The sequence below is a fragment of the Castanea sativa genome, chromosome 5 (assembly GCF_040712315.1).
Source record: "Castanea sativa cultivar Marrone di Chiusa Pesio chromosome 5, ASM4071231v1".
Taxonomy (NCBI): Eukaryota; Viridiplantae; Streptophyta; class Magnoliopsida; order Fagales; family Fagaceae; genus Castanea; species Castanea sativa.
This window is the reverse complement of record NC_134017.1, coordinates 2,494,595-2,521,421: the sequence shown is the minus strand read 5'-3', so window position 1 is coordinate 2,521,421 and position 26,827 is coordinate 2,494,595. Positions and strand designations below refer to the sequence as shown.

Genomic DNA, 26,827 nt, shown 5'->3' with positions numbered 1-26,827 from the left:
GGTACAATTCTTTCATCTAGGTCAGCTAGCCGATACGACCCTATGCCTGCTACTGAAACAATGCGATAGGGGCCTTCCCAGTTTGGTCCTAGCTTACCCCAAGCTGGGTTCTTAGAAGTGCCCACAACTTTTCTTAGTACAAGATCCCCAGGTGTGAGTGGCCTTAGCTTCACATGGGCATCATATCCCCGTTTAAGCTTCTGTTGATAATAAGCCATTTGGACCATAGCTGCCTCGCGCCGTTCCTCAATTAAATCAAGACCTTTCTCTAGGAGGCCATCGTTATTCTCTAGGCTAAAAGAACTCGTCTTCAGGGTGGAAAAACCTGATTCCAGAGGTATCACTGCCTCGGCTCCATAAGTCATAGAGAATGGCGTTTCTCCCGTGGACCTGCGCGGTGTAGTCCGATACGTCCACAGAACATGCGGGAGTTCTTCTACCCACCTTCCTTTCACATCGTCCAACCTTTTCTTGAGCCCACTGACTATGACCTTGTTAACGGCCTCGGCTTGCCCATTTCCCTGAGGATAAGCTGGGGTGGAGTACCTATTTATGATGCCCATATCACCACAATATTTCCTAAAAGCCTTGCTGTCGAATTGAACGCCATTGTCTGAGATAAGTGTGTGTGGTATACCGAATCTGGTTACGATGTTTTTCCAAATAAACTTCTTGGAATCAACGTCTCTGATATTTGCTAAGGGCTCGGCCTCAGCCCATTTAGTGAAATAGTCTGTCCCCACGAAAAGCCATCTTTTGTTTCCTGCAGCCCTCGGAAATGGCCCCACTATGTCCAATCCCCATTGTGCAAAAGGCCAAGGACTGGAGAAAGGGTTGAGAACCCCTCCAGGTTGATGAATATTAGGGGCGAACCTCTGGCATTGGTCGCACTTTCTGGCATAGTCCTAAGCCTCCCTTTGCATATTGGGCTACCAATAACCCTGAGTCAGAGCTCTATGGGCTAAGGACCTTCCCCCAGTGTGGCTTCCACAAATCCCTTCATGCAGTTCTTCCAAAAGCGCTTCCGTTGATTCCGGGTGTACACATAACAGGTACGGTCCCGAGAAGGATCGTTTATACAGTTTCTGATCCTCGGACAACCAGAAACGTGACGCCTTTCGACGTATCTTATCTGCTTCAGACTTGTCTTTAGGAAGGATGTCGTTCTTAAGAAAACATATGACCAGGTCAATCCAACTAGGTCCATGCCTTATTAGATGGATGCGAGCCGCATTGACAGCGGTAAGAGTTGGCTCTAGCAAATCCTCTACGAGGATAATCCTTGGCAAATCCTGAGCCGAAGACGTTGCCAATGTGGCCAAAGAATCTGCATGGGTGTTGCCACTCCTAGAAATGTGAGCTAAGACGAAGGAGTCAAATTCAGCTTGCTGACGCTTGACCTGGGCCAAATATTCCTGCATTCTTGGGTCCCTAGCCTCCATGGTCCCCGTGACCTGGCCGACCACTAACTGAGAGTCCGAGAATGCATGGACTTCCTTTCCACCCATCCTATGTACCATGTTCATGCCCACCAAGACTGCTTCGTACTCGGCTTCATTATTAGTAGCCGAGAATGACAGCCTTAGAGATTTTTCAAAGACAATTCCCTCAGGGGATATCAGGACAAGTCCGACACCAGATCATCTCTGATTAGCTGCCCCATCCACATACATTTTCCAAGTCGGAGGTGCTGCGGCTGTGATCACACCAACTAATTTTCCATCCATGTGTGCTTCTTTCAGAGTTTTTTCTAGCAATGGCTCGGTAAACTCTGCCACCAAGTCGGCAAGGACCTGGCCCTTCACGGAGGTGCGAGGCCTGTATTTAACGTCAAAGGCTCCCAAAATGGTTCCCCATTTTGCCACCCTGCCGGAGTAATCGGTGCTGCGTAACACCGCCTTGAGAGGCAATTGGGTCAGAACCACCATAGTGTGAAACTGGAAATAATGAGGAAGCTTCCGCGTGGCATGAACTATGGCCAGAAGCGCTTTCTCCAAGAGTAGATAGCGCACCTCGGCCTCATTCAAAGACTTACTAACGTAGTAGACCGGTCTTTGCACCCCGCTTTCATCCCTTATGAGGACCAGGCTGACCGCGTGGACGGCCACTGCCAGATAAGCAAACAAAACCTCGTCCGCCTCGGGGCGAGACAAAATGGGTGGCCGAGAAAGATATTGCTTAAGTTGTTGGAAGGCTAACACGCAGTCCTCGGTCCATTGAAACCCCTTCCATCTATTCAACAACTGGAAGAAAGGACGGCACCGGTCGGCTGACCGAGAGATAAATCTGCTCAGCGCGACAATCATTCCGGTCAATTTCTGGATTTCTTTTGGGTTCCGAGGCGGCTGCAAATTCTGAATGGCCTTGACCTGCGCTGGGTTTACCTCTATGCCTCTATGAGTAATCATATATCCCAAGAACTTTCCAAATCCCACGCCAAAAGAGCACTTTGAGGTATTAAGGCGCAACTTGTACTTTCTTAGCACCTGGAAGGTGTCAGCCAAATCTTTAACGTGTGAAGGTATTGTTTTACTCTTCACCACCATATCATCCACATACACCTCAATGGTCTTCCCTAGTTGCTATTCGAACATTCTGGTCATCATTCTTTGGTAGGTAGCCCCAGCATTCTTCAACCCGAACGGCATGACCTTATAGTGGTAGTTCCCTGTTGGCGTAATGAAAGCAGTCTTCTCTTGGTCCTCCAATGCCAATGGAATCTGATGGTAACCCTGGAAGGCATCCAAAAAACTTATACGAGGATGTCCGACAGTGGCGTCCACAAGCTGGTCAATACGCGGCATTGGGAACGAATCCTTGGGGCAGGCCTTGTTCAAATCTGTGAAATCCACACATACTCTCCACGTTCCATTCTTCTTTTTGACCACAACCGTATGCGCCAACCATTCGGGGTAGAAAACTTCTTTAATAGCCCCAGCCCTCTTGAGTTTGAGCACCTCCTCCTTGACAGCCTCGGAATGTTCCTTGGAAGAACGCCGAGGTGGCTGTCTTCTCGAAACAATGGCGGGGTTGACATTTAAATGATGACAAATAAAGCTCGGATCTACGCCGGGAGCCTCATAAGGGTCCCACGCAAAAACATCAATATTGCCTTTCAGAAATTCCAACAACTCCATCTTCTCCTAGTGCGGCAAACGTATGCCGACTTGGAAGAACCTCTCTGGGTCATCCGCTATCAAAAACTTCTCTAACTCCTCACAAACAGCCTCCTCTCCTGTCACCGCTCCAGGTGCATCCGGAGCTGTTAATTGCTATGAGTCTTGGATGAACAAAGCCGATGACTCGGCTTTTGTCTGACGAAGCACTGCGGCCGATATGCATTGCCTGGCCACCGATTGGCTGCCGAGGATCTCTTCAACATATTCCCCTGAGGAGAACTTAACCTTAACATGCAAGGTTGAGGAGACGGCTCCCAGAGCGTGCAGCCATGGCCTGGCGAGGATGGCTCTATATAGGGAGTACGCGTCAACCACAATGAAATCCACCTCAACAGTTTCTGAGCCGGATTGAACGGGCAAATGAATCTGTCCCTTCGGCACAACGGCCTTTCCTTCAAAGCTTATGAGTGGCGAGTCATAAGGAGTAAGATCTTCCAGCTTCAACCTCAGCCCCTTAAATAAATCAGGGTACATGATATCTGCACCACTGCCCTGATCAATCATCACCTTCTTCACGTCATAATTTCCTATCCTGAGAGTGACCACCAGAGCATCGTCATGGGGTTGAATGGTACCAACCTTATCCTCCTCCGAAAATCCCAAGACAGGTAAATTCACCTTCAACCTCTTCGGCCTGGAGCCTGCCTCTTAGGCCTGAGAATGGGAAACCGCCATCACCCTAGTGGGACCTGAGCCGGTCCTGCCAGGAGCAGCAAAGATAACGTTAATTATTCCCAATGCCGACCGAGATGGATTATTCTTCTGATTGTTTGAGCCAGATTGACTGCCCTGCCCATTAGGTTGACACAGGTGCTGCTTCAGTTTTCCTTCACTGACAAGCTGCTCCAAGTGGTTCCAAAGGGTCCGACAGTTCTCGGTAGTGTGGCCCACGTCCTGATGGTATTGACAAAAGAAGTTCTGATTCCTCTTCGCGGGGTCTCCTGCCATCTTACTAAGCCATCTGAAGAAGGGCTCCTTACGAACTTTCTCCAATAATTGGTGTACTGGTTCTCGGAACACAGTGTTCACGGCCTGAGGTACTGCCGAGCCAGACTGCCCAATGTAATCTCTCCTCGGCTTGTTGTTGTGGTATCTGTCCGACCTAAAATCCCTTCTCTCCTGTGGGATAACCTTCTCCTTACCCTTTCCTTGCTGCTGGTCTTCCTCTACTCTTTTGTACTCATCAATACGATCCATGAGGCGACGTACGCTGCAAACAGGCTTTTTGGTCAAGGACTTCCTCAAATCGTGATCAGTAGGAAGACCTACCTTAAAGGTATTGAGCGCCACCTCATCAAAATCACCATCTATCTTGTTAAACATCTCCCAGTACCGGTCGGAATATGCTTTCAACATCTCCCCTTCCCTCATGGTCATGGATAACAGCGAGTCCAATGGCCGAGGCACTCTGCTACACGTGATAAACCGCGAAGCGAATGCTCTAGTAAGCTCCCCGAACGAACCTACGGACCCCGATTTAAGGCCGTTGAACCACCTCATAGCAACAGGTCCCAAGCTAGAAGGAAAAACTTTACACATCAGGGTCTCGTTATGAGAATGCACCGCCATCCTCTGGTTAAAGTGACTCACGTGCTCCACCGGATCGGTCCGGCCGTTGTAGATGGTAAAGGTGGGCTGGGTGAACCTCCTAGGAAGCCTCCCTTTCTCAATCCTCCGTGAAAATGGAGATTTGGAGAGTTGTTGCAACGCCCGACTCATAGCATCGTTCCCCAAGCCCCTAGAAGGAAGTTTCTTGTGTCTGCAAGCTGGCGGGTCGTCCTCCTCACAAGACGACATTGCGCTGGGGGGTGAGCATGACCTCGAGCTGTAACTACCTCCCCAGGCCCCCTCCGAAGAAGGATTAGACGAGGACGGTGAAGGCTTACGTCTGACACGGCGCAGTTTTCTTTTCAAACGATTAATCTCCTTCTGCATGGCTTTAGCACCATCCTCGTGGGTGGCGCTGCCCCCGCCATGAGTATGGCTAGCCCTAGGGTATTCTGTATGGACACTTCCCTCACAATCCCTCTGACGCTCTAGATGCTCGAAAAGATCCTCCGATTGTGATCCTTGAGACTCTGCATGGTGTGAGCCTAGGCCTGCCATAGTATCCCAGCTCCTTTCAGACTAGATTCCCACAGACAGCGCCAATTATAAGTGCACAATTGCACCTGGACCCAAAGACAATTACGGGCTCAGGCCCAATGAGCCTTAAACAATGAAATTTGTAAAGTGTGGGCTTGAAATCTAGATTAGAAGTACTGAGAACTTGATAACAGGCTAAGATGTGCAAACACTTGTAAATAACAAATGATAATTGCAAATAGACCTCCTCGGACGTAAGCCGAGGACTACCTCTGTATTATTTCTCTTTCTTTCTTAAAGGTTACAATTCTTTCTCCTTTCATTAGTGACAGACTGATCCCCTTTAAATACTTCATTTCCTGAAGCTTTATCCACGTGTCGCTCAAACCCCCTCCCCCCTAGATATTTCTTCCCTTAGTGCCTTTGAATACTGACCAAAAGTTTCAGCTCTACTGTTCAGGGGTCACTTTCCCATTAATGCGGCCAGGGAGGTAGGTGCAGAGTCTTTAATATGGAGGTGGCAGCCTTGGCTCATGATACTTTTCTAACATCGGTGTATCCAGGAGGTTCAGGGCTTCCCCCTCTTAACCAATAGTCTTTCCAGAGTTCTGTCTTGATCTTCGTACTGAATCTACGAGTTTTCTTGGGTCTGTCCGAGGAGAAACTCACCCTCGGATGTGTCCTCGAACCCTCGGCGTATGGGCCGATCCACAGTACTAACAAATTCTTAGCCCAAGAACAGATCGACCCTCCTTGCTAGAGCCCAAAGGCCCAAACACCCGCTCGTCCCTCCTTTCAATTCTCAAGTTGAACCGGCCGATTTTTTTCTATTTACTGATTTTTAGGTTATTTTCGGTTTTATGCCATAGTCAGACCGGATTGAAGGCTGGTTCTCAGTTGAATCAGTCCCGTTCGATTTTTAAAACTATGATCCAAATAGGCCATTAAGATGGTAATTCATATTTTTGCCAAACAATTATTATTATTATTATTAATCAGTTGTAATCTAATCCAAATTCAAATCCTTATGGATCTTTTATTTTTATTTTTAATGTGAGTGTGGTGAAAACATCTCAATATACAACTTTGTAAACAACATAGCTAAGTGGCGTTAATAACAATCTTTTTTTGTAGTTCTTACAGAAATGTCTGTAAAAACAATGTTGTTGACATATTGCCTAAGTGATCTTTATTATTTTGATGCCTGAAGCCTTCGTTCTTTACCTTACCAATTGATTTGAAATATACTCATTTTTTTAAAATTGTCATAAATATTTTAAATATATATATTCAACTTTCTTATTCTGGAAAGTTTTTTATTTTCAATTTTAATTATTATTGAGTGATTAAGTCACAACAATTTTTTTTTTTTTTTTGTAACACAAATTTCTATTCAAAATAACACAATCCTGCTACGCAACTTAACTAACAAGTTTCTCAACAACAAAAAAAACTTAATTAACAAAATACAACATCACCTTGCGGAATCAACACATACCTGCAAACACTAAAAACATTTTTTCCTTTTGAAAAAAATATTGCAGAAATTAGTAGCATCAATCCACAATTACCTACATTTAGGATATATTATTTTATGTATATAAACGTCACTCTCATGTTATAGGGATGTTGTATGCAATCTTTACACATAATTCCGCCTCTCTAAATTTAGAGGGAGAGTGAATATGGAAACAAACCAGCCCGACCCACTAACAAAAGCTTCTTCTTTTTTCTTTTTCTTTTTTTCTTTTTTTTCTTTTTTTCCCTCTCTCTCTAGAGAGAACCAACAAAAGCAACTTTTAACTCTGCAGCAACATTCTTGTGCCACCCCATGTTATGCCACGACTAGCTTGGCTCTTGCAGCACCCTGTGATATTTGGAATTGCTCAGTTAAACCAAAATGTGCCATTAGAAGCCATACATGTGTGAGAAGTTCTCCACCATGTTTCGACTTCTGAGCATGATAATTCCCTCTGCAATGGCAAGCTGCATTAGTAAGCGTCTCCACCCAAACATTGCTAATCATCTCCCATTTCTGATTCTTATCAGATATAGCTTGCAACTCGGAGGCAAGCCTATATGCATCAAATAACACGGTCTTGCTTCTATTCCCTTTCACTTTTTTCGGTGGAACTTGAGTGTTCATCTTAAGTAGCATCATCTTACACGTGATTTATCTAATGTGGGCTTTCCTGTTTGGAAGCAATCCATACCCCATGTGCAAGCATTCTGAAACCAATCACTGTAAGATTCCACAGTATCTGCTCTGGACTCATGTTCCTTAAAAAAATTGTGTGATCTCAGCACAAGTATCTCCGAACCTTATCATTTCAATCCCCCTTGGCAACATTAGAGGACACTTGACTAGGATGTATAGCATATATTGGGATAGCCACTTGTTCAATTCACATTTTGACACAGGGTTGTGTTGGTCTTTACAGTCCAAGTGGTATGGCAGAGATCTGTAGCAATGTGCCAAATAAGAATGCTTTGATCGAACTCTACCTCAACCCTCCAATTCAGGCAATGACAATTAAACTTTTCAAGTGCCGCATCTCCTTTGTAGGAACACAAGGTTCTGATTTGATTGCATCATTTGATGTTTCTTTGAGAAGATTGAATTTCTCTTTGAGATGGTCGAATATAAATTTTTTCAAGTCCTCATATACTTCCTCACAGGTTGTGTATCGATGCTTTTCAATGACTCTGTCAATACGAAGTAGCTTCTGGATTCCATAAAAAACTGTATGCTTTTCTTTTAGGGAAAAGCTCAATAGATTAAACTGCAACATGGAATTCGACCACCTAGGCTGTTTAGGGAGTTGCAAACAAGTAATGGATCCACGGATGGGAGTGTTTGCATGTTTACTTAGCCAAAGATCGGTCCAATCTGAAGAGAGCAATAAGAGAAATGCATATAGCTCTAACAGTATAGCAACAGCCAGCAATAGGAAATTTAGGATCAGATCAATATTTGAGTAGTTAAGTTTGGATGACTGAGAAGAGTCCTAATGCAATACTGGTGAAAGAGAAAATGATTAAGCCTAGACACCAGCCTTGGGGTGAATGTATTACTGCTGCCTTGGTGTAGAGCACATCATACATGAAGCCAAGTTCCATCTCTCACTTTAAAAGCTTTATCCCAAGAAATTTCTTTGAACAAAGATTGGCTGTTTTCCCTATCATCCAGGCTGAGGATAAGATCAACAAAATGAAGTCTGAAAGTTTTGAACAAGTGATAGGAAGTAACCAACTCAGTTGCGTCACGAATGGGGTTATTCCCATAAGCAGTGGAGAGGTTCACCAGCTGAGCCTCAATCACCTCTTCTGCTCTTACATGGTATCCGTCATACTGCTTTAAATTATTTTCTCGCATAAATTCAGAGTAATTGGGACAGGGATCGGGAGGAGTGAGCATAGTACTTGCCAACCTGAGGACCCATGTCCTCTCCCCATATTTGATAATTCCTACGAAAAACATCAAGAGTGATGGAATAAATATTCTAGAACCCGTCCAGACTACGAGGAAAATATAAAGTGCCACCCCTGTTTGAACAACTAGTCCAAGCAAGTGCCTTAACCAAAGCTCACTATCTTCCATGGAATAAGATGTAACAGTATCAAGGCCACCCAAGTGTAGCAAAAGAAATGGTGCCCAAAATGCAGTCAGCTGAATGCCATCATTCGGCAATCCATCTATGCCATTACTTTCAATGACATCACCAAGGTTGTTCGAAATTACGCCTAGGGCAACAATTGCTACCCAGTCAGCAATCATATAGGCATACCACAGGACAATTCTGATCCATGTTCTTCGTGTATGCTTTTTGCGATTGCCAAAAAAGATGAGTACTATTTGTAGTGTAAGGCTTAGTAAAACTAGAACTCGTAGCTCCCAATCCTTCCATAGTTTCCTCAACATTGGAGGGAAAATTTCCATGAGTGTCCTTGCCTTTATGTAGATCAAGTTGCAAACAACTGAAAATCCATATGCTTTAGGTTAACATTGATCAATGTGTTTAAGCTTTAGAAACATGATAAAGAAAAAGTTGTTGACCTTTCCTTTGGCTAAACAAAACTAGCAAGTAATAATAATAACTAAGAGAATGAAATTTCTTGTCACAATTCAACCTATATGGCTTCTTTTGTGAATTCTAAGTATTATTGTGAAAATGGAAAGGATAAAGACAAAGGTGAAGCAAGAAAAAAAGAAAAGAGAAGTAGGTAGGGATGTGGATGGGTATAATTTGAGTTTTTTCAACCCAGCCCAATCTTATTGGATTGAGAAATTCGCGGCCTAACCCAACCCAAGAAAAACAAAACTGATGCACTGAGTTTAGTTGGGTTGGTTCGCTGGTTTGGCGAGTGTGCACACTCCTAACGCAAGAAATATCTTGTAATTCAAGTAAAATTAGATTTCTTTGCTTGTATTATATAATAATAAAACTATAAAAGTTTATTCTTATAAATCGCGGTTGCATCAAGTGGACACTTTACCTAGTTTATTGTTTTATGTAATATTTTTGCTTTGATTTTTTCATTAATTGTATTTTAATACACTTTGAAAAATGAGTGTGGGTTAAAGAGGTTTAAAACTTGTGTTGTATATTCAAGAGCTAAGCCATTTTAGATATACATCACTGTAAGTTTCTTTAAAACCTTATTCCCTCTCTCCGTGTATGTGTTAAAAATATTTAGTACTCTAAAAAATATATATATATATATATTTTTTTTTTTTTAATACACAGATGTTGTTTAACTAAGCACATTTTTTATTTTTATCAGCTATTTATTTTATCGAATTGTTCTTATCAATTTAATACAGGAATAAGTTTTGTATCCAGTAACGGTTTTCTAATGCATGACTCTTCTGTTCTTATTAACTCACAGTATCAAAAAGGCAAGTTTCGCTCTCATTTGTAAAAAGGCAAAAGTTCAAGCAAATTAAAATTATTTTTAATTATGTACATTGGATTCCTATTATTCCCTTAGATCTTCATACAACCTTAGCTTGGATTTACTCAAAATCAAGTACCTAAAAATGAGGCGTCTTACATTGGCTTCAAAAAAAAAAATTTATTTTTCGATAGGTAATTTTCGAAATTTAGTTTGTTCTTAAGAATCTATGCAAGTTTCCTAAATGTCCAATTTTTTATTATTATTTTTTAATAAAGAACAATAACAAAAAGGAACAAGGATAAACTCAAAAAATAGAGGTATTTAACAATCTCGTAAAAACTAGTTTCAGTGTTTTTTTTCATTTTTATTATTATTATTATTATTATTATTATTATTATTATTAACAACACCACGATTCAGGTACAAAGCTTATTATTATATTATAACTCGAGTACTAGCATTGGGGATGGTATAAAAGTTGGTATTTTACCATCTAAAAACCTACTTTATTTATTATACCAACTCACTTTATAAAACACCCTACATTTCAATTTCTATTTTTACATACAACTTGTGGGGAGTGAAGGGACCCAAGTAGGCATTTTTGGACCTTTGGGCTCTAACAAGGAGGGCCAACCTGTTCTTGATAAAAAACCTGTTAAAACTACAAATCGGCCCATGCACTGAGGGTCCGAGGATACATCCGAGGATGAGTTTCTCCTCGGATAGACCCAGGAGGACTTGGAGTCTCGCTAGAATGATCAAGGCAGAGTTTCAGAAGAACTATTGGTTAAAGGGGGGATCCCTTAACCCTCTAGAGGCGCCGGTGGTAGAAAAATATCTTAGGAAAAGGCTGCTACCTCCACATTAAAGACCCTGCACCCACCTCCCAGGCCGCATTAATGGGGAAGTGACCCCTGAACAGTAGAATTGAACCTTCTAGGCAAGGAAGAATTTGGGCAACACGTGGATAAAGCACCAAGGGAAGAAGTATTTAAAGGGGGTGAAGGCCAAAGAAAAGGGGATCAGTCAGTGACCAAGAAAGAAATTAAGAATTGTAACCTTTAAGAGAGAAAGAGAAATAATACAGAAGTGGTCCTCGGCTTACGTCCGAGGAGGTCCCTTTGCAATCATCATTTACTATTTACAAGTATCTTCACTCCTTAGCCTGTTATGAAGTTCTCAGTACCTCTAAATTAGATTTCAAACCCATACTCTACAAATTTCATTGTTTAAGGCTCATTGGGCCTGAGCCCATAATTGTCTTTGGGTCCAGGTGCAATTGTGCGCTTACAATTGGCGCCGTCTGTGGGGAATCTAGTCTAGAAGAAGCTGGGATACTATGGCAGGCCTAGGCTCACACCATGCAGAGTCTCAAGGATCACAACCTGAGGATCTTTTCGAGCGTCTTGAGCGTCGAAGGGATCGAGAGGGAAGCGTTCATACGGAATACCCTAGAGCGAGCCATACTCATGGCGGGGGCAGCACCACCCATGAGGATGGTGCTAAGGCCATGCAGAAGGAGATTAATCATTTGAAAAGGAAACTGCGCCGCGTCAGACGCAAGCATTCACCGTCCTCATCTAATCCTTCTTCAGTGGAGGTCCGGGGAAGTAGTTACAGCTTGAGGTCATGGTCGCCCCCCAGCGCAACGTCCTCTTGTGAGGAGGACGACCCGCCGGCTCGCAAGCACAAGAAACTCCCTTCTAGGGGCTTGGGGAACGATGCTATGAGTCGGGCGTTGCACCAACTCTCTAAATCGCCACTCTCACGAAGGATTGAGAAGGGGAGGCTCCCCAGGAGGTTCACCCAGCCCACCTTTACCATCTACAATGGTCGGACTGATCCGGTGGAGTACGTGAGTCACTTTAACCAGAGGATGGTGGTGCACTCTCATAATGAGACCCTGATGTGTAAAGTTTTCCCCTTTAGTTTGGGACCTGTTGCTATGAGGTGGTTCAACGGCCTTAAATCGGGGTCTGTAGGTTCGTTTGGGGAGCTTACTAGAGCATTTGCATCGCGGTTTATCACATGTAGTAGAGTGCCTCGACCATTGGACTCACTGTTATCCATGGCCATGAGGGAAGGCGAGACGTTGAAAGCATATTCCGACCGGTATTGGGAGATGTTTAATGAGATAGATGGTGATTTTGATAAGGTGGCACTCAATACCTTTAAGGTAGGCCTTCCTACTGATCACGACTTGAGGAAATCCTTGACCAAAAAGCCCGTCCGCAGCATACGTCGCCTCATGGATCGTATTAATGAATACAAAAGGGTAGAGGAGGACCAGCAACAAAGAAAGGGTAAGGAGAAGGTTATCCCGCAGGAGAAAAGGGATTTCAGGTCGGACAGATACCACAACAACAAGCCGAGAAGAGATTATACGGGGCAGTCTGGCTCAGCACTCCCTCAGACCGTAAATACTGTGTTCCGAGAACCTGTACACCAGTTACTAGAGAAAGTCCGTAAAGAGCCCTACTTCAGGTGGCCTAGTAAGATGGCGGGGGACCCTGCAAAGAGGAATCAGAATCTCTTTTGTCAGTACCATCAGGACGTAGGCCATACTACCAAGAACTGCCGGACCCTTTGAAACCATTTGGAGCAGCTTGTTAGTGAAGGAAAACTGAAGCAGCACCTTTATCAACCTAAAGGGCAAGGCAGTCAGTCCAGCTCAAATAATCAGAAAAACAATCAATCTCGGCCGGCGTTGGGAACCATTAACGTTATCTTTGCTGCGCCTGGCCGGACCGGTTCATGCCCCACCAGGGTAATGGCAGTTTCGCATCCTCAAGTCGAAGAGGTAGGCTGTAGGCCGAAGAGGTTGAGGGTGAATTTGCCCGTCTTGGGATTTTCCGAGGAGGATAAGGTTGGGACCATCCAACCCCATGACAATACTCTTGTGGTCACTCTTAGGATAGGGAATTATGACGTGAGAAGGGTGATGATTGATCAAGGCAGCGGTGCAGATATCATGTACCCTGATCTATTTAAGGGGCTAAGGTTGAAGCTGGAAGATCTTACTCCTTATGATTCGCCACTTATAAGCTTTGAAGGAAAAGCCGTTGTACCGAAGGGACAGATTCGTTTGCCCGTTCAATCTGGCTCAGAAACGGTCGAGGTGGATTTCATTGTGGTTGACGCGTATTCCCCATATACGGCCATCCTTGCTAGGCCATGGCTGCACGCTTTGGGTGCTGTCTCCTCTACCTTGCATGTTAAGGTTAAATTCCCCTCGGGGGAATATGTTGAAGAGATCCTCGGCAGCCAATCGGTGGCCAGGCAATGCATATCGGCCGCAGTGCTTCATCAGACAGAAGCTGAGTCATCGGCTTTGATCATCAAAGACTCATAGCAATTAACAGCTCCGGATGCACCTGGGGCGGTGACAAAAGAGGAGGCTCTTTGTGAGGGTTTAGAGAAGTTTTTGATAGCGGATGACCTTAAGAGGTTCTTCCAAGTTGGCATACGCTTGCCACACCAGGAGAAGATGGATTTGTTGGAGTTTCTGAAAGACAACATTGATGTGCGTGGGACCCTTATGAGGCTCCGGGCGAAGACCCGAGCTTCATTTGTCATCATTTGAATGTCAACCCCGCCATTGTTCCGAGAAGGCAACCACCTCGGCGTTCTTCCAAGGAACATTCCGAGGCTGTCAAAGAGGAAGTGCTCAAACTCAAGAGGGCTGGGGCTATTAAAGAAGTTTTCTACCCCGAATGGTTGGCGCATACGATTGTGGTCAAATAGAAGAGTGAAGCGTGGAGAGTATGTATGGACTTCACGGATTTAAACAAGGCCTGCCCGAAGGATTCGTTCCCAATGCCGCGTATTGATCAGCTTGTGGACGCCACTGTCGGACATCCTCGTATGAGTTTTTTGGATGCCTTCCAGGGTTACCATCAGATACCATTGGCATTGGAGGATCAAGAGAAAACTGCTTTCATTACTCCAACAGGGAACTATCACTACAAGGTCATGCCGTTTGGGTTGAAGAATGCTGGGGCTACCTATCAAAGAATGATGACCAGAATGTTCGAACAGCAACTTGGGAAGACCATTGAGGTATACATAGATGATATGGTGGTAAAGAGTAAAGCCATACCCTCACACATTAAAGATTTGGCCGACACCTTTCAGGTGCTTAGGAAGCACAAGCTGCGCCTTAACGCCGCAAAGTGTTCCTTTGGCGTGGGTTCCGGAAAGTTCCTGGGTTATATGGTTACTCATAGAGGTATAGAGGTAAACCCGGCACAAGTCAAAGCTATTAAGGACCTACAGCCACCTCGAAACCCAAAAGAGGTCCAAAAGTTGACCGGAATGATCGCCGCGCTTAGCAGATTTATATCTCGGTCAGCCGACCGGTGCCGTCCTTTCTTCCAATTGTTGAATAAGTGGAAGGGGTTTCAATGGACCGAGGATTGCGTGTTAGCCTTCCAACAACTTAAGCAATATCTTTCTCGGCCGCCCATTTTATCTCGCCCCGAAGTGGACGAGGTCCTGTTTGCATATTTGGCAGTAGCCGTTCACGCCGTCAGCTTGGTCCTCATAAGGGATGAAAGCGGGGTGCAAAGACCGGTCTACTACGTCAGTAAGTCCTTGAATGAGGCCGAGGTGCGCTATCTACTCTTGGAGAAAGCACTTCTGGCCATAGTTCATGCCACGCGGAAGCTTCCTCATTATTTCCAGTCCCACATTGTGGTGGTTCTGAGCCAATTGCCCCTCAAGGCAATGTTACGCAGTGCCGACTACTCTGGCAGGGTGGCTAAGTGGGGAATCATTCTGGGAGCCTTTGACATTAAATACATGCCTCGCACCTCGGTAAAAGGCCAGGTCCTTGCTGATTTGGTGGCAGAGTTTGCCGAACCATTGCTAGAAGAAACTCTGAAGGAAGCACACATGGATGGAAAATCAGTTGGTGTGATCACAGCCGCAGCACCTCCGACTTGGAAAGTGTATGTGGATGGGGCAGCTAATCAGAGAGGGTCTGGTGTTGGACTTGTCCTGATATCCCCTGAGGGAATTGTCTTCGAAAAATCTCTAAGACTGGCATTCTCGGCTACTAATAATGAGGCCGAGTACGAAGCAGTCTTGGTGGGCATGAACATGGTACATAGGATGGGTGGAAAGGAAGTTCATGTGTTCTCGGATTCTCAGTTAGTGGTCGGCCAAGTCACGGGGACCATGAAGGCTAGGGATCCGAGAATGCAAGAATACTTGGCCCAGGTCAAACGTCAGCAAGCTAAACTTGATTCTTTCGTCTTATCTCATGTTTCTAGAAGTGGGAACACCCATGCAGATTCTTTGGCAACGTTAGCAACGTTTTCGGCTCAGGGTTTGCCCAGGATCATCCTCGTAGAGGATTTGCTAGAGCCAACTCTTACCGCTGTCAATGCGGCTCGCATCCATCTGATAAGGCCTGGACCTAGTTGGATTGACCCGGTGATATCTTTTCTTAAGAATGACATCCTTCCTAAGGACAAGTCTGAAGTAGATAAGATTCGTCAAAAGGCGCCACGTTTCTAGTTGTCCGAGGATCAGAAACTGTATAAACGATCCTTCTCAGGACCATACTTGTTATGTGTGCACCCTGAATCAACGGAAGCGCTTCTAGAAGAACTGCATGAAGGGATTTGTGGGAGCCACACTGGGGGAAGGTCCTTAGCCCATAGAGCCCTGACTCAGGGTTATTGGTGGCCCAATATGCAGAGGGAGGCTCAGGACTATGCCAAAAAATGTGATCAATGCCAGAGGTTCGCCCCTAATATTCATTAACCTGGAGGGGTTCTCAACCCTCTCTCCAGTCCTTGGCCTTTCGCACAATGGGGATTGGACATAGTGGGGCCATTTCCGAGGGCTGCAGGAAACAAAAGATGGCTGCTCGTGGGGACCGACTACTTCACTAAATGGGTCGAGGCTGAGCCCTTAGCCAATATCAGAGACGTTGATTCCAGGAAGTTTGTTTAGAAAAACATCATCACCAAATTCGGTGTACCACACACACTTATTTCGAACAATGGCGTTCAATTCGACAGGAAGGCTTTTAGGAAATATTGTGGTGATATGGGCATCATAAATAGATACTCCACCCCAGCTTATCCACAGGGAAATGGGCAAGCCGAGACCGTTAAAAAGGTCATAGTCAGTGGGCTCAAGAAAAGGTTGGACGATGCGAAAGGTAGATGGATAGAAGAACTACCACACGTTCTGTGGACGTATCGGACTACACCGCGCAGGTCCACTGGAGAAACTCCATTCTCTATGACTTATGGAGCCGAGGCGGTGATACCTCTGGAATCTGGTTTCCCCACCCTAAAGACGAGTTCTTTTAGCCCAGAGAATAACGATGGCCTCCTAGAGAAAGACCTGGATTTAGTTGAGGAACGGCGCGAGGCAGCTATGGTCCAAATGGCTTATTATCAACAGAAGCTAAAGCGGAGATATGATGCCCACGTGAAGCTGAGGCCACTCGCACCTAGAGATCTCGTACTAAGAAAAGTTATGGGCACTGCTAAGAACCCAACTTGGGGTAAGCTAGGACCAAACTGGGAAGGGCCCTATCGCATTGTCTCAGTAGCAGGCGTAGGGTCGTATCGACTAGCTGACCTAGATGAAAGAATTGTACAACGCCCATGGAATGTAAATAACCTTCGAAGGTATTATTATTAATAAAAGGTGCTTTTGTTGGTTAGCAGTTCAAAGTTGTGAATACATTAGGGGCTTACAGTTATTATTCCTAAGTATCAAACAGAAACTTGGTTAAGTATGGTCCTCGGACCACAAACCTTGTGGAAATTGATATCTTATCATTTGTTAAACAGAACCTTAGTTATGCCGGGTCCTCGGACCTTCTACTTTGGAGAAATTAACATTTGAGGTTATTATTCCTAAGTATCAAACAGAAACTTGGTTAAGTATGGTCCTCGGACCACAAACCTTGTGGAAATTGATATCTTATCATTTGTTAAACAGAGCCTTAGTTATGTCTTATCATTTGTTCTTAAGTATCAAACAGAATCTTAGTCGCTGTTCTTATTCTTATCACACACTTTGTGGAAATCAATATCTTACCAGTTGTTAAATTGGATTTTAAGTTTTATATCTTTAAGTGTTAAACAAAAATTTTGTAAGGAATGGTCCTCGGACCTTACATTCTACTAAAATTGATATCTCAGATTACAAAGTTTAACCATCATGTGGGTTTTCTAACTAAGGCATTGTATAATATCCAAACTAAGTTAGTTTTTGTCAGGTTCTTGAATGTTTCACTCTACAAAGCAAATATGCGCATGGCTTTTTAAAGGTTATAATTGTTCAACTGCTAGAGTTAGACTTGTTTGTTCCGTTTTGTCTTTGGCTATGTGTTAGTAAAACTTTCATGACAAGCATAAAAAGGACAAAGTGAAATAAATATAACTCGGATGGAAATTGAATAAAACTGTTCTTCATTAATTATAAATGGAATACATCATCATATGAAAAATGGGAAAATACAGAAAAGTCCTATGCTAGGCCCTAAGCTTTGGGAGGGGGGTCTTGGAGGGAGGTGCTGCCAGCTTCGGTGCTCTTCAACTCCAACTCAAAGGTAGACAAGACTTGTTTCCCTTTGTCTGTTGAAAGAATGAGGGGCTCCGCATTCTGGCTTTGCTCCTTCTCGACACCTCCACACCCGTCCTTCTCTTTATGGGAACCTTCAGATTCTGTAGGATCAAGAACGAGTTCTGGCACCACGGGAGGAAGGGCAAGAGAGGCAACAACAAGAGTGTCTTCTATCTCCTGTATGTTAAGGGGAAGCCAAACGTTCTCGGGCTTCCTCAGCTCGGAAGCTTGAGGAACCCCTGCTACGTTTAAGGCCTCTCCCCAGACTTGCTGACAATATTCTCGGCACAAGGCCGCGAAAGCTTCTGTCAGCTGGTCCTGTGTTGCAGCCACTCCCTCTTGATAGCTGGCTTGCTTCGCAGCCTCCAGTGAGTGCTTGTAGGTGCGAGCTTCCTCCTTCATCCGCGCAAGCTCCTTCTCCAAGTCAGAGCGTGCCCGTTGGGCTTGGGAGAGCTCGTCATCCTTTTGGTGAAGAAGCTTACGTTGCCCCTCCACTTGATTCTTCATTGTTTTCAGACTGGCTTCGGCACCATCCTTCTCTCTCTTCAGATCGGCCAGCTGAAAGGTGAGCTTTCCATTCTCCGTCAGGGCCTGGCATAGGGACTTTTCTGTCTCTTGCCTTATTTCCTGCTCCACTCCAGCTCGCTTCCGAGAATCCTCCACGAACTTCTCGGCAGCGAAAACTTCTTGAATGGCCTGCGATAAATGTTAGGGGGTTAAAATATAGTACGAAATTTATAAATAACCCTAAGAATACAAGTATGAAGTGAAGCTTACCAGAGCTAAGTCCCTTTTCAAAGAAAGGAACAGCTGAGGCTGGCTCATTTTTTCCAAGGCTTCCATGTCCTTGGGCAGCAGAAGTGGGCGCTCCAACGCATCGGCCAGGTGGAGGGCATGGCCTTGTTGGAACGCCCTGATGTTAGACTGGAGGGGAATTGGCGCTCCATCCAGTCTTAGTTCGGGAGACCACATAGCCGGTGCTCGGCGCACCTCGGCCATGTCTCTGATCTCCCCACTTTCAACTGAACGGGCGCGCCCTTTGCCCTTGTCCAGCTTCTGCTGCTGAGCCTGCGGTGGCTGCTGTTTCAGCTTTTTCTGCTTCTCGCCACCAGCCCCCTCGGCCTCCACCTTCCTTTTCTTCTTCGGATCATCGGCAGGAGGCTTGGGGTCGGCTGGAGGAGGGGGTGGTGGCAAGGCTAGGGGAGCTTAAGATCCCCTCGCTCCCTTCTTAGCAACTCTTTCGCCTCTCGTGGTCAGGAGGCCCTTAAGCACGTCCATGTCCTCTTCAATAAAGCTGTCGTCTGGACGTGCTCTCACTAGGCCCGCGATCCCAGAGGTCTCGGCGGGCTCTTCTTCCTCATCAGAGAGGACGACAAACGGGTTTCCACGAGGTCATTGGACGTCCTCGAGTTGAAACTGATCTATCTCCTCGTCCAACGTGTTCGATGAGGACACTTGCTCCTCTGGGATAGCGGTTGCCTGAGAGTGCGCTGTGAGGGGAATTGCCGCGAGGGGTTGCGTGTATAAGATTGTGTAGGGGTCGTCGGGAATGTCATGGTCGGCAAGGAAATGCGGCCTGGCTATGTTAATTCGCCTACGTCTCCGGTCACCCACGACGATCGCGTTCTCTATCTCCTGGAAGTCTGTGGATATAGGGTCGTACCCTAATATCAAGTGATCCGCCCGAAGCTGCAAGTCTTCACTCACAAAAATCTCTGAGCGAAGCACTCGGTTCAAATCTGCAACGTTGCAATGGCTCAAGCGCGGGCGCACGTGTTGTTTATCTGCAAAGAAAGACACCAAAACAGACAAACATGGTCAGATTTGTAGGACATGTAATAAACTAAAGTTAAACGCTTAGTAAATGTAAATGAACATTTCAAGATGTTTAGATGGAGCTACGGGGTGGGAAGTTAGATCCTAAGGAGTCACACCTGGATCTCCCCACTCGACTGGGCAGTGGGGGCCGTCGTGCCAGTTGCCTGAGGCGATGAGGTAGTCGTCCTTCATGCCTTTATTGGACTTGGGCAGACAGGAAATCAACCTAACTACGCTAGAGCGGGATTTGATGTAATAGCCTACCCTAGTAAGTTTGTGGCATTCGTACATAAAAACGACGTCATGCCAAGTAAGGTTTAATCCCAGTTGCTCATTTAGAGCATTGACACTCCCTAAAACTCTAAAGACGTTGGGAGCGCACTGGTCAGGACACAACCGGTGGTTACAGAGGTATTCCCCAGTTACGCTTCTCATTGGGAGGGTCATCCCACCTTCTATGAAGGAAATCATAGGGATGATGACCTCTCCCGTTTTCCTAGACCCGGCCACGGCTTCTGCCGGACAATATCTCAAACCTACGTCGCTGGGGATGTGGTATTTAGCCCTAAAACCTTCCATCCCAGCGGCGGTGTCAACTAAACACTTAAATCTACCCATCTATAAGAGGTGAAAGGGCGGGTTTTAAGAAGGAGAATGGTTAAGAAGGGAGCCGAGGATGAAATCCGAGGAGAAAGGAGTAAAGAAAGATTAGGAACTTACGAGTTTGAAGTTATGCAAGTTTCCATAGTTTTCTGCAAAGAAAAGGCAACGACTGATGTTTTGATATGATTATGCTCTGGAGAAATAAATGAAGGCGCATGTTTCCAAAGCGTTATGACGTGCGGGAAGCGGCCTCGAAATTGCATCCGTCCGGCCAAATTTTCGGGGAGCGACAAGGGCCGTTGGATGCTCATCTCACCGTTGAACGTGGGGAACCAGGTGTAACTTACGGTCATAAATGGGCGCATTTTTGAAATTCAAACCGCCAAATGGCGTCCTCTGGAACACGAAGCGATCTCCACACGCGCGGTTATTTACAAAACGTGCGGGGTAAGTTCTCGTTGGATCAAAACCCTATTTTCCTCCTCGGACGTTGAAAAATAGAGTTTTAAGGGGCTATTGTGGGGAGTGAAGGAACCCAAGTAGGCATTTTTGGGTCTTTGGGCTCTAACAATGAGGGCCAACCTGTTCTTGATAAAAAGCCTGTTAAAACTACAAATCGGTCCATGCACTGAGGGTCCGAGGATACATCCGAGGATGAGTTTCTCCTCGGATAGACCCAGGAGGACTTGGAGTCTCGCTAGAATGATCAAGGCAGAGTTCCAGAAGGACTGTTGGTTAAAGGGGGATCCTTGTACCCTCTAGAGGCGCTGGTGGTAGAAAAATATCTTAGGAAAAGGCTGCTACCTCTACATTAAAGACCCTGCGCCCACCTCCCAGGCCGCATTAATGGGGAAGTGACCCCTGAACAGTAGAATTGAACCTTCTGGGTAAGGAAGGATTTGGGCAACACGTGGATAAAGCACCAAGGGAAGAAGTATTTAAAGGGGGTGAAGGCCAAAGAAAAGGGGATCGGTCAGTTACCAAAAAAGAAATTAAGAATTGTAACCTTTAAGAAAGAAAGAGAAATAATACAGAAGTGGTCCTCGGCTTACGTCCGAAGAGGTCCCTTTGTAATTATCATCTACTATTTACAAGTATCTTCACTCCTTAACCTGTTATGAAGTTCTCAGTACCTCTAAATTAAATTTCAAACCCACACTTTACAAATTTCATTGTTTAAGGCTCATTGGGCCTGAGCCCATAATTGTCTTTGGGTCCAGGTGCAATTGTGCGCTTACACAACTCATTAAAATAATATAATATAAAATCTAACGCAAATAATAGGGAAGAGAGAGAATGTTTTTATATTAAAGAATTCTTGTTGCAAAAAAATTTGAGTATGCCCACCCAGATGTAGTGGGTTTTTTAGGCTTTTGGGTTGTAAAATAGCAATTAGGGGTTTTTTAGTGTTTCGATTGCTAATCACTAAAAATGCTATTTGAGCATCCCAAACCACAAAAAAAGTGCTACATATGGGGTGCCAAACCTAAAAAAATTTGTCTACTCGCTACAGCAACTTGTTTTTATATTTTTATTCTCTCTCTCTCTCTCTCTCTCTCTCTCTCTCTCTCTCTCTCTCTCTCTCTCTCTCTTACCCCCAATGCCTCCGTGGTCGAGATCGGCATGGGTCGTGGTATTGAGATTAGTTGGAGGTGTTAAGATTGGCATATGCAGTAGTGGAGATTGGTTGGAGGCGTTGAGATCGGCGTTGTTGGTGGCATGATCATGGGTCATGGTAGAGATTGGTTGGAGGGCGTTGAGATGGGTGTTGGTTGTTAGGTGTTAGTCTGGTGGTGGGTTGGGGTTTTGTAGGTCGTTTAGTGGGTTGCTTGGTTTTGTGGTTGTTGATGACAATTTTGTGGTTGTTTGTTTAATGTTATTTTAATGGATTGCTTATATTATTTTGATGGAGTGAGTGAAAAAATAATAGACATGATGTAGGGTGAATTGTGAAATTTCATGCTGAAATAGATAAAAGTAGTTTGTTAGGGTGCTAAATGTTAAATTTTTTAGCCCTCTAAATGTAAATGCTCTAATATACATAATGCACAAGTAAGCACCTCTTTTTTATATATAAAAAAAGGAGGTCTTCGGTGTAAATTCATTGACCACATACCATGTGATGGCAATGAGTAATATCACGTATACCATTAGGGCCTTGATGAAACTATCATTGTGAGTGCTACGCATTTGTTGAAGTACCATTACTCGAACCGCTCAACTACTGCCAAGTATTATGTGAAACGATAAAAGGACTCTTACCACCAAGCCACACTCTACAATGGTAAGTAAACACTTCATACAAATAACAACAAATATAATTATAATTTGTAATTTTTTTTTTTTAGAAATGTTATGTACACAAAATTTTCATAATAAAACTTAAGTAGAAAATTGTTACAGATTGTTATTGATAGGACAAAAAAATTATTTCAGTAATAGATACCGTAGATTCAAATTGTCACGGGTTGGTAATAATTACCGTGTCCTCAAGCACGTGCATTGCAAGAGAATTTTAAGCTTGTCAAAATCGTTGCGTTTCCGGACATCATCTATGACTATCAAACAAGACTTCTCCTCTAAAATTCTTTTAAGCATGTATTCCCCACCAATGTGTGTCAAGACGTTTACCAAGAAATATCTTCAGGATATCCCAACCAGACACGGAAATCAAAACATTGCTTAATAAATGATCTGTTATAAACCTTTTCATCAGAGTTATCTTGGCTGACCCGGCTTTACCAGTTACTGCAATGACATCATGATGAACAAGGTATAGGAGCTGTACTCGAGATAGAAACTCCTGTTCTAGTTCCTCAAGACCAACAAAATATTCAAAATCATCTGATATATGAAAGATTTTTGGACCTCCTTTACGACAAAATATTCAAAATCATCTGATATATGAAAGATTTTTGGACCTCCTTTACGACCCGGTGGTGGTTGCCAATTCAATGGTTGCCAATTCGATGGCTGCCAATTTGGTGGTCGCTTAGTTAAAGGATTCCTTCTGGTATCAATGTAAAACGACTTTCGATATTCATCATCCAACTCTTCTTCGAAATTTTCAAATCTCGCACTTTGGCAGCAGCTCTATTCAATTTGCCTACCTCAAGGCTGGGAACAGTTTTGTCCTGCAGGGTTGTGAAGCTGATGAGAGGGTGCATCATCGTCATATTAATTAGTTTCCATCCCCACTGCAGCTCAGTTTTCACAAGGAAGGTGTCAATTACATTCTCTATACAGTTAAGACAGCTTGGAAGCTCACTCAGCGAAGATTCAACGATATCTGATCGAACCTTTAGTTTTTTAGCATCTCTTATTCACACAGAAATCGATTCCAGGTCCTCGATGCTCATTGAGACTGTATCTACTAGTAGTTTGCAGTCAGGCAATTCACCTGCAATAAGAAGATTTTGTACTTTCCCCAACAAAATTGGAAGACCCACTTCAACAGCCATGGAATCTCAAACTCTTACTCTTCCTTCGTCTTCTGAAACCAATAACACAAGTAGAACTTTCCTTTTAATAATGAGATTGAAAAAAATAATAACGATAATAATAATAAATGAACGAAAGTGGAATACTCTATTGGACGAGCACTTGCACTTCTAAGTAAATTATCTGTGTCGATTTCTCTCTTCTCTTGTTTCTTAAATCTTTACGTAAACAGATTATTTCACGACAGTTTTCACGTCATATGACGTGATCAGAGTGCGCAATTTTTAGTAAGTGAAGCAAATTAACTGTTAGCAGAAGAAGTAGACAATGTATTGCAAGAATGTAATTCAGTTTCACTGAGAATGCAATCTATGCAGAAATGCATCTTATAAGTCTTCATATGCAACAGTACACAACAAAGCCACCTTTGTTATATGCTATTAATAGTTAAGACCTCTGAAGCACCGACGCGGCAAAATGGGTGCCGCACCTGCACCGGACCCACGGCAACAAGGCGACACTCCTCCAACTTGCCGATTCACCCTTTTTTTTTTGTGCTGACATGCATCGATTCGAGCTGAATTGGACCGATTCGACACCGATTCCAGCTGAAACCGCCGATATTGGCCACAATACATGTCAAAAAAATAATAAAAATAAACTTGGCAGAAATTATGGCCGAAAATACATGTCAAAAAAATAATAAAAATAAACTTATGGGTTGTATTCTAATTTATGAATATCATCTTTTAGTTATTATCTACTATTACTCTTAAATTGGTATATATTTACAATTATATGAAAAAGTATGCTTAGTAATATATAGAAAATATAAATAAAAATATTTTTAATAATTTTTTAATCGCCGCACCCGCACCTTACTTTTTAAAAAATTGCCTTGTTCCGCACCCACACCCGCATTCAAACCCGAATCCGAAAACGCACCCATGCTTCATAAGTTAAGACTAATAACACAGGATGCTTACTTTATGTTGGTTCATTTATGCATATTTTAAATTAGACAAAACTACAAATTCCATGCTTTTATCAAAGTTTGGTTCATTTCAGTATTTTAAGTTTCAGTTTGTCATTTTTAGTCTTTGAGTTCAACAAAGTTCAGCTAACAGTGTTCCATAATTTAACCCTAGATTACAAACCACAATAATTCCTCCAAATTCGCCTCCGAAAATCAAGAAATACTAATAAATTTCTTTTAAAAGAAATTAGATTTTTTTATTTATTACTAAAATTGTAACACCCCAAATATTTTTTTTAAGCAATTTTTCCAAAGAGAATAATATCTAAATTGGACTTTATTTTTTTAATCGGTGTGGTTAATTATTTTGTGGAGGACTTATGAATACTTAAGTAATTTATGGGGCTGGATGATATATGGGAGGAACCTTAAGGGTGGAGTGATAATTAAACTCAAGATATTTTTGGGGCACAAGGGTAATTAGGCTTTTCAACTTAAGTCACCACCCCCCCCCCCCTTTCTTCCTCATTTCACATTAGAATCTCTCTCCCTCTTGACCGGCTGCCCTTCTCTCCATTTCTCTATCCTTCTATCTCACCCACCCACCGAAACACACACCAACACACTCTAGCTCCCATCTCCCTCATCATTTCTTTCCCCTCTCTAGTCGAAATCTCTCTATTAGGAAGGATTATGTCTCTATTGGTTTTCCTAGTAGCTAAAACTCCATGAGATTTTGAAGTGGAGATTAAACCCAAGGTAAAAATCCAAGCTTTTATCTCAATTTCTCTTATGAAATTCTTTGGGTTTTGCTATTTAATGATTATTGTGGTGAATACTTGATAGGTTTTGGTGAATAAAGGAAGATTAGAGGGTTAAGATGTTTTGAGTAGCAATTGTTTTGTTTAAATCCGAAAATTTCAGTTTATTGGTGGGTTTTTGCTTTAATGGGATGATTTGGTTATACAATGGGTATTTATCCTATTTTGTTTGTATTGCTCTTTGATGTTGTGGATTTTGTTTTGGGGGTTGTTTTATTGAGTTGTTGGAACATTCAAGACTTTATTTGAAGGCTATTAATTTAATGAGGTGAATTGGATGTTTGGTTTGGCAACCATGTGAGTTGAGTTTCTTGAGAAATCTTATGTTTTTTATTTTTGTTGAGGGTTGGGATTTATTTTTGAAAGTGAGTTCCTTGCATTTTGGGGAAAGATTTTGACATGAGATGGTTGATGGTATTGACTATGAAATTGTTTAATTGATATATACATTATGCTTGTTGCATGCCAAGTGTTTGATAAATTGCCTATATGAGTCATAGGATTGAATTTCTTGAATTGTGTTGTGATGGTTGTCATTTTAGGTTATGGGTTGTAATCCTAGTTGTTCATATGAGATTTTGGGTTTGATTTCTTATTTTTAATATGCTTTAAATCTGGTGGTTTTAATGTGAGTAAATTCTCAAATAAATTGGGCTAGTCTTACAACTATAGCAATTTTCTAAAGCTGTCATGACAGATTTGAGTCAGCCGCAATTCATGATTTTTAATAAATTACATAAAAATCTTTTTGGGCTGAATTTTCTGTGGTACGTTGTATACATATAGGGGAATGTTCCCTTAAAGTTTTGAATTAATCGGATAACTTTTCATTGACCAAACAATTTTTACAAAATGGCTGCCCTGCTATGTACTAAATCTGAAAGCAAGACTAAAACGTTGAGAAATTGTGAAATTAATCCTAAACCTCGGTTGATCTTATCTTGGCTTATATATATTATTTAGTACTCAAAGAGATTCATGAGTATTTTATATTATCTTTTGATGCACATTATTACGGTATTGAATTTGAAATGTTTTGGTTGTGTCAGCATTGTGAGTTTCTTGGATGCTTGTTTGGTTCCCGTTTGGGTAGGGGTACTTGTTTTGGGATGGTCAAGCTAGGCTTTAGGGCCTTAGGTTTTATTTTTGAGGGGATTTTTTTCGATTTATGGAGATAAATTTGATAGCATAATTTTGTAGTAGGCCTTGTTATTAATAGGCTTGATACTTGTGTTTTTAGGTTCCAGTGTTTTTAGGTTCCAAGGTACTTGGTGATGGAACTAGTAACTTGATTGGTTGAATACGGTGCCCGATTGAGGTAAATTTGGAATGGACTGCTGAGGTAAGTAGCTTTTTAATGGGATTTTTTATTTTAATGGGATTTTTGAAAAATAACCATGTTGCATAAA

At 43.2% G+C, this 26,827-nt stretch overlaps 1 protein-coding gene across 1 annotated transcript; it reads right to left on the bottom strand.

Moving 5' to 3' along the window:
• Positions 1 to 7,783: 7,783 nt before the first annotated feature.
• LOC142633554 (uncharacterized) lies at positions 7,784 to 9,204 on the bottom strand. The gene is made up of 2 exons (XM_075807795.1): positions 8,368 to 9,204; positions 7,784 to 8,272 (listed from the first exon to the last, which is right to left on the bottom strand). Exons 1-2 carry the CDS (start codon positions 9,202 to 9,204, stop codon positions 7,784 to 7,786), a joined length of 1,326 nt encoding a protein of 441 aa, XP_075663910.1.
• Positions 9,205 to 26,827: the final 17,623 nt, after the last annotated feature.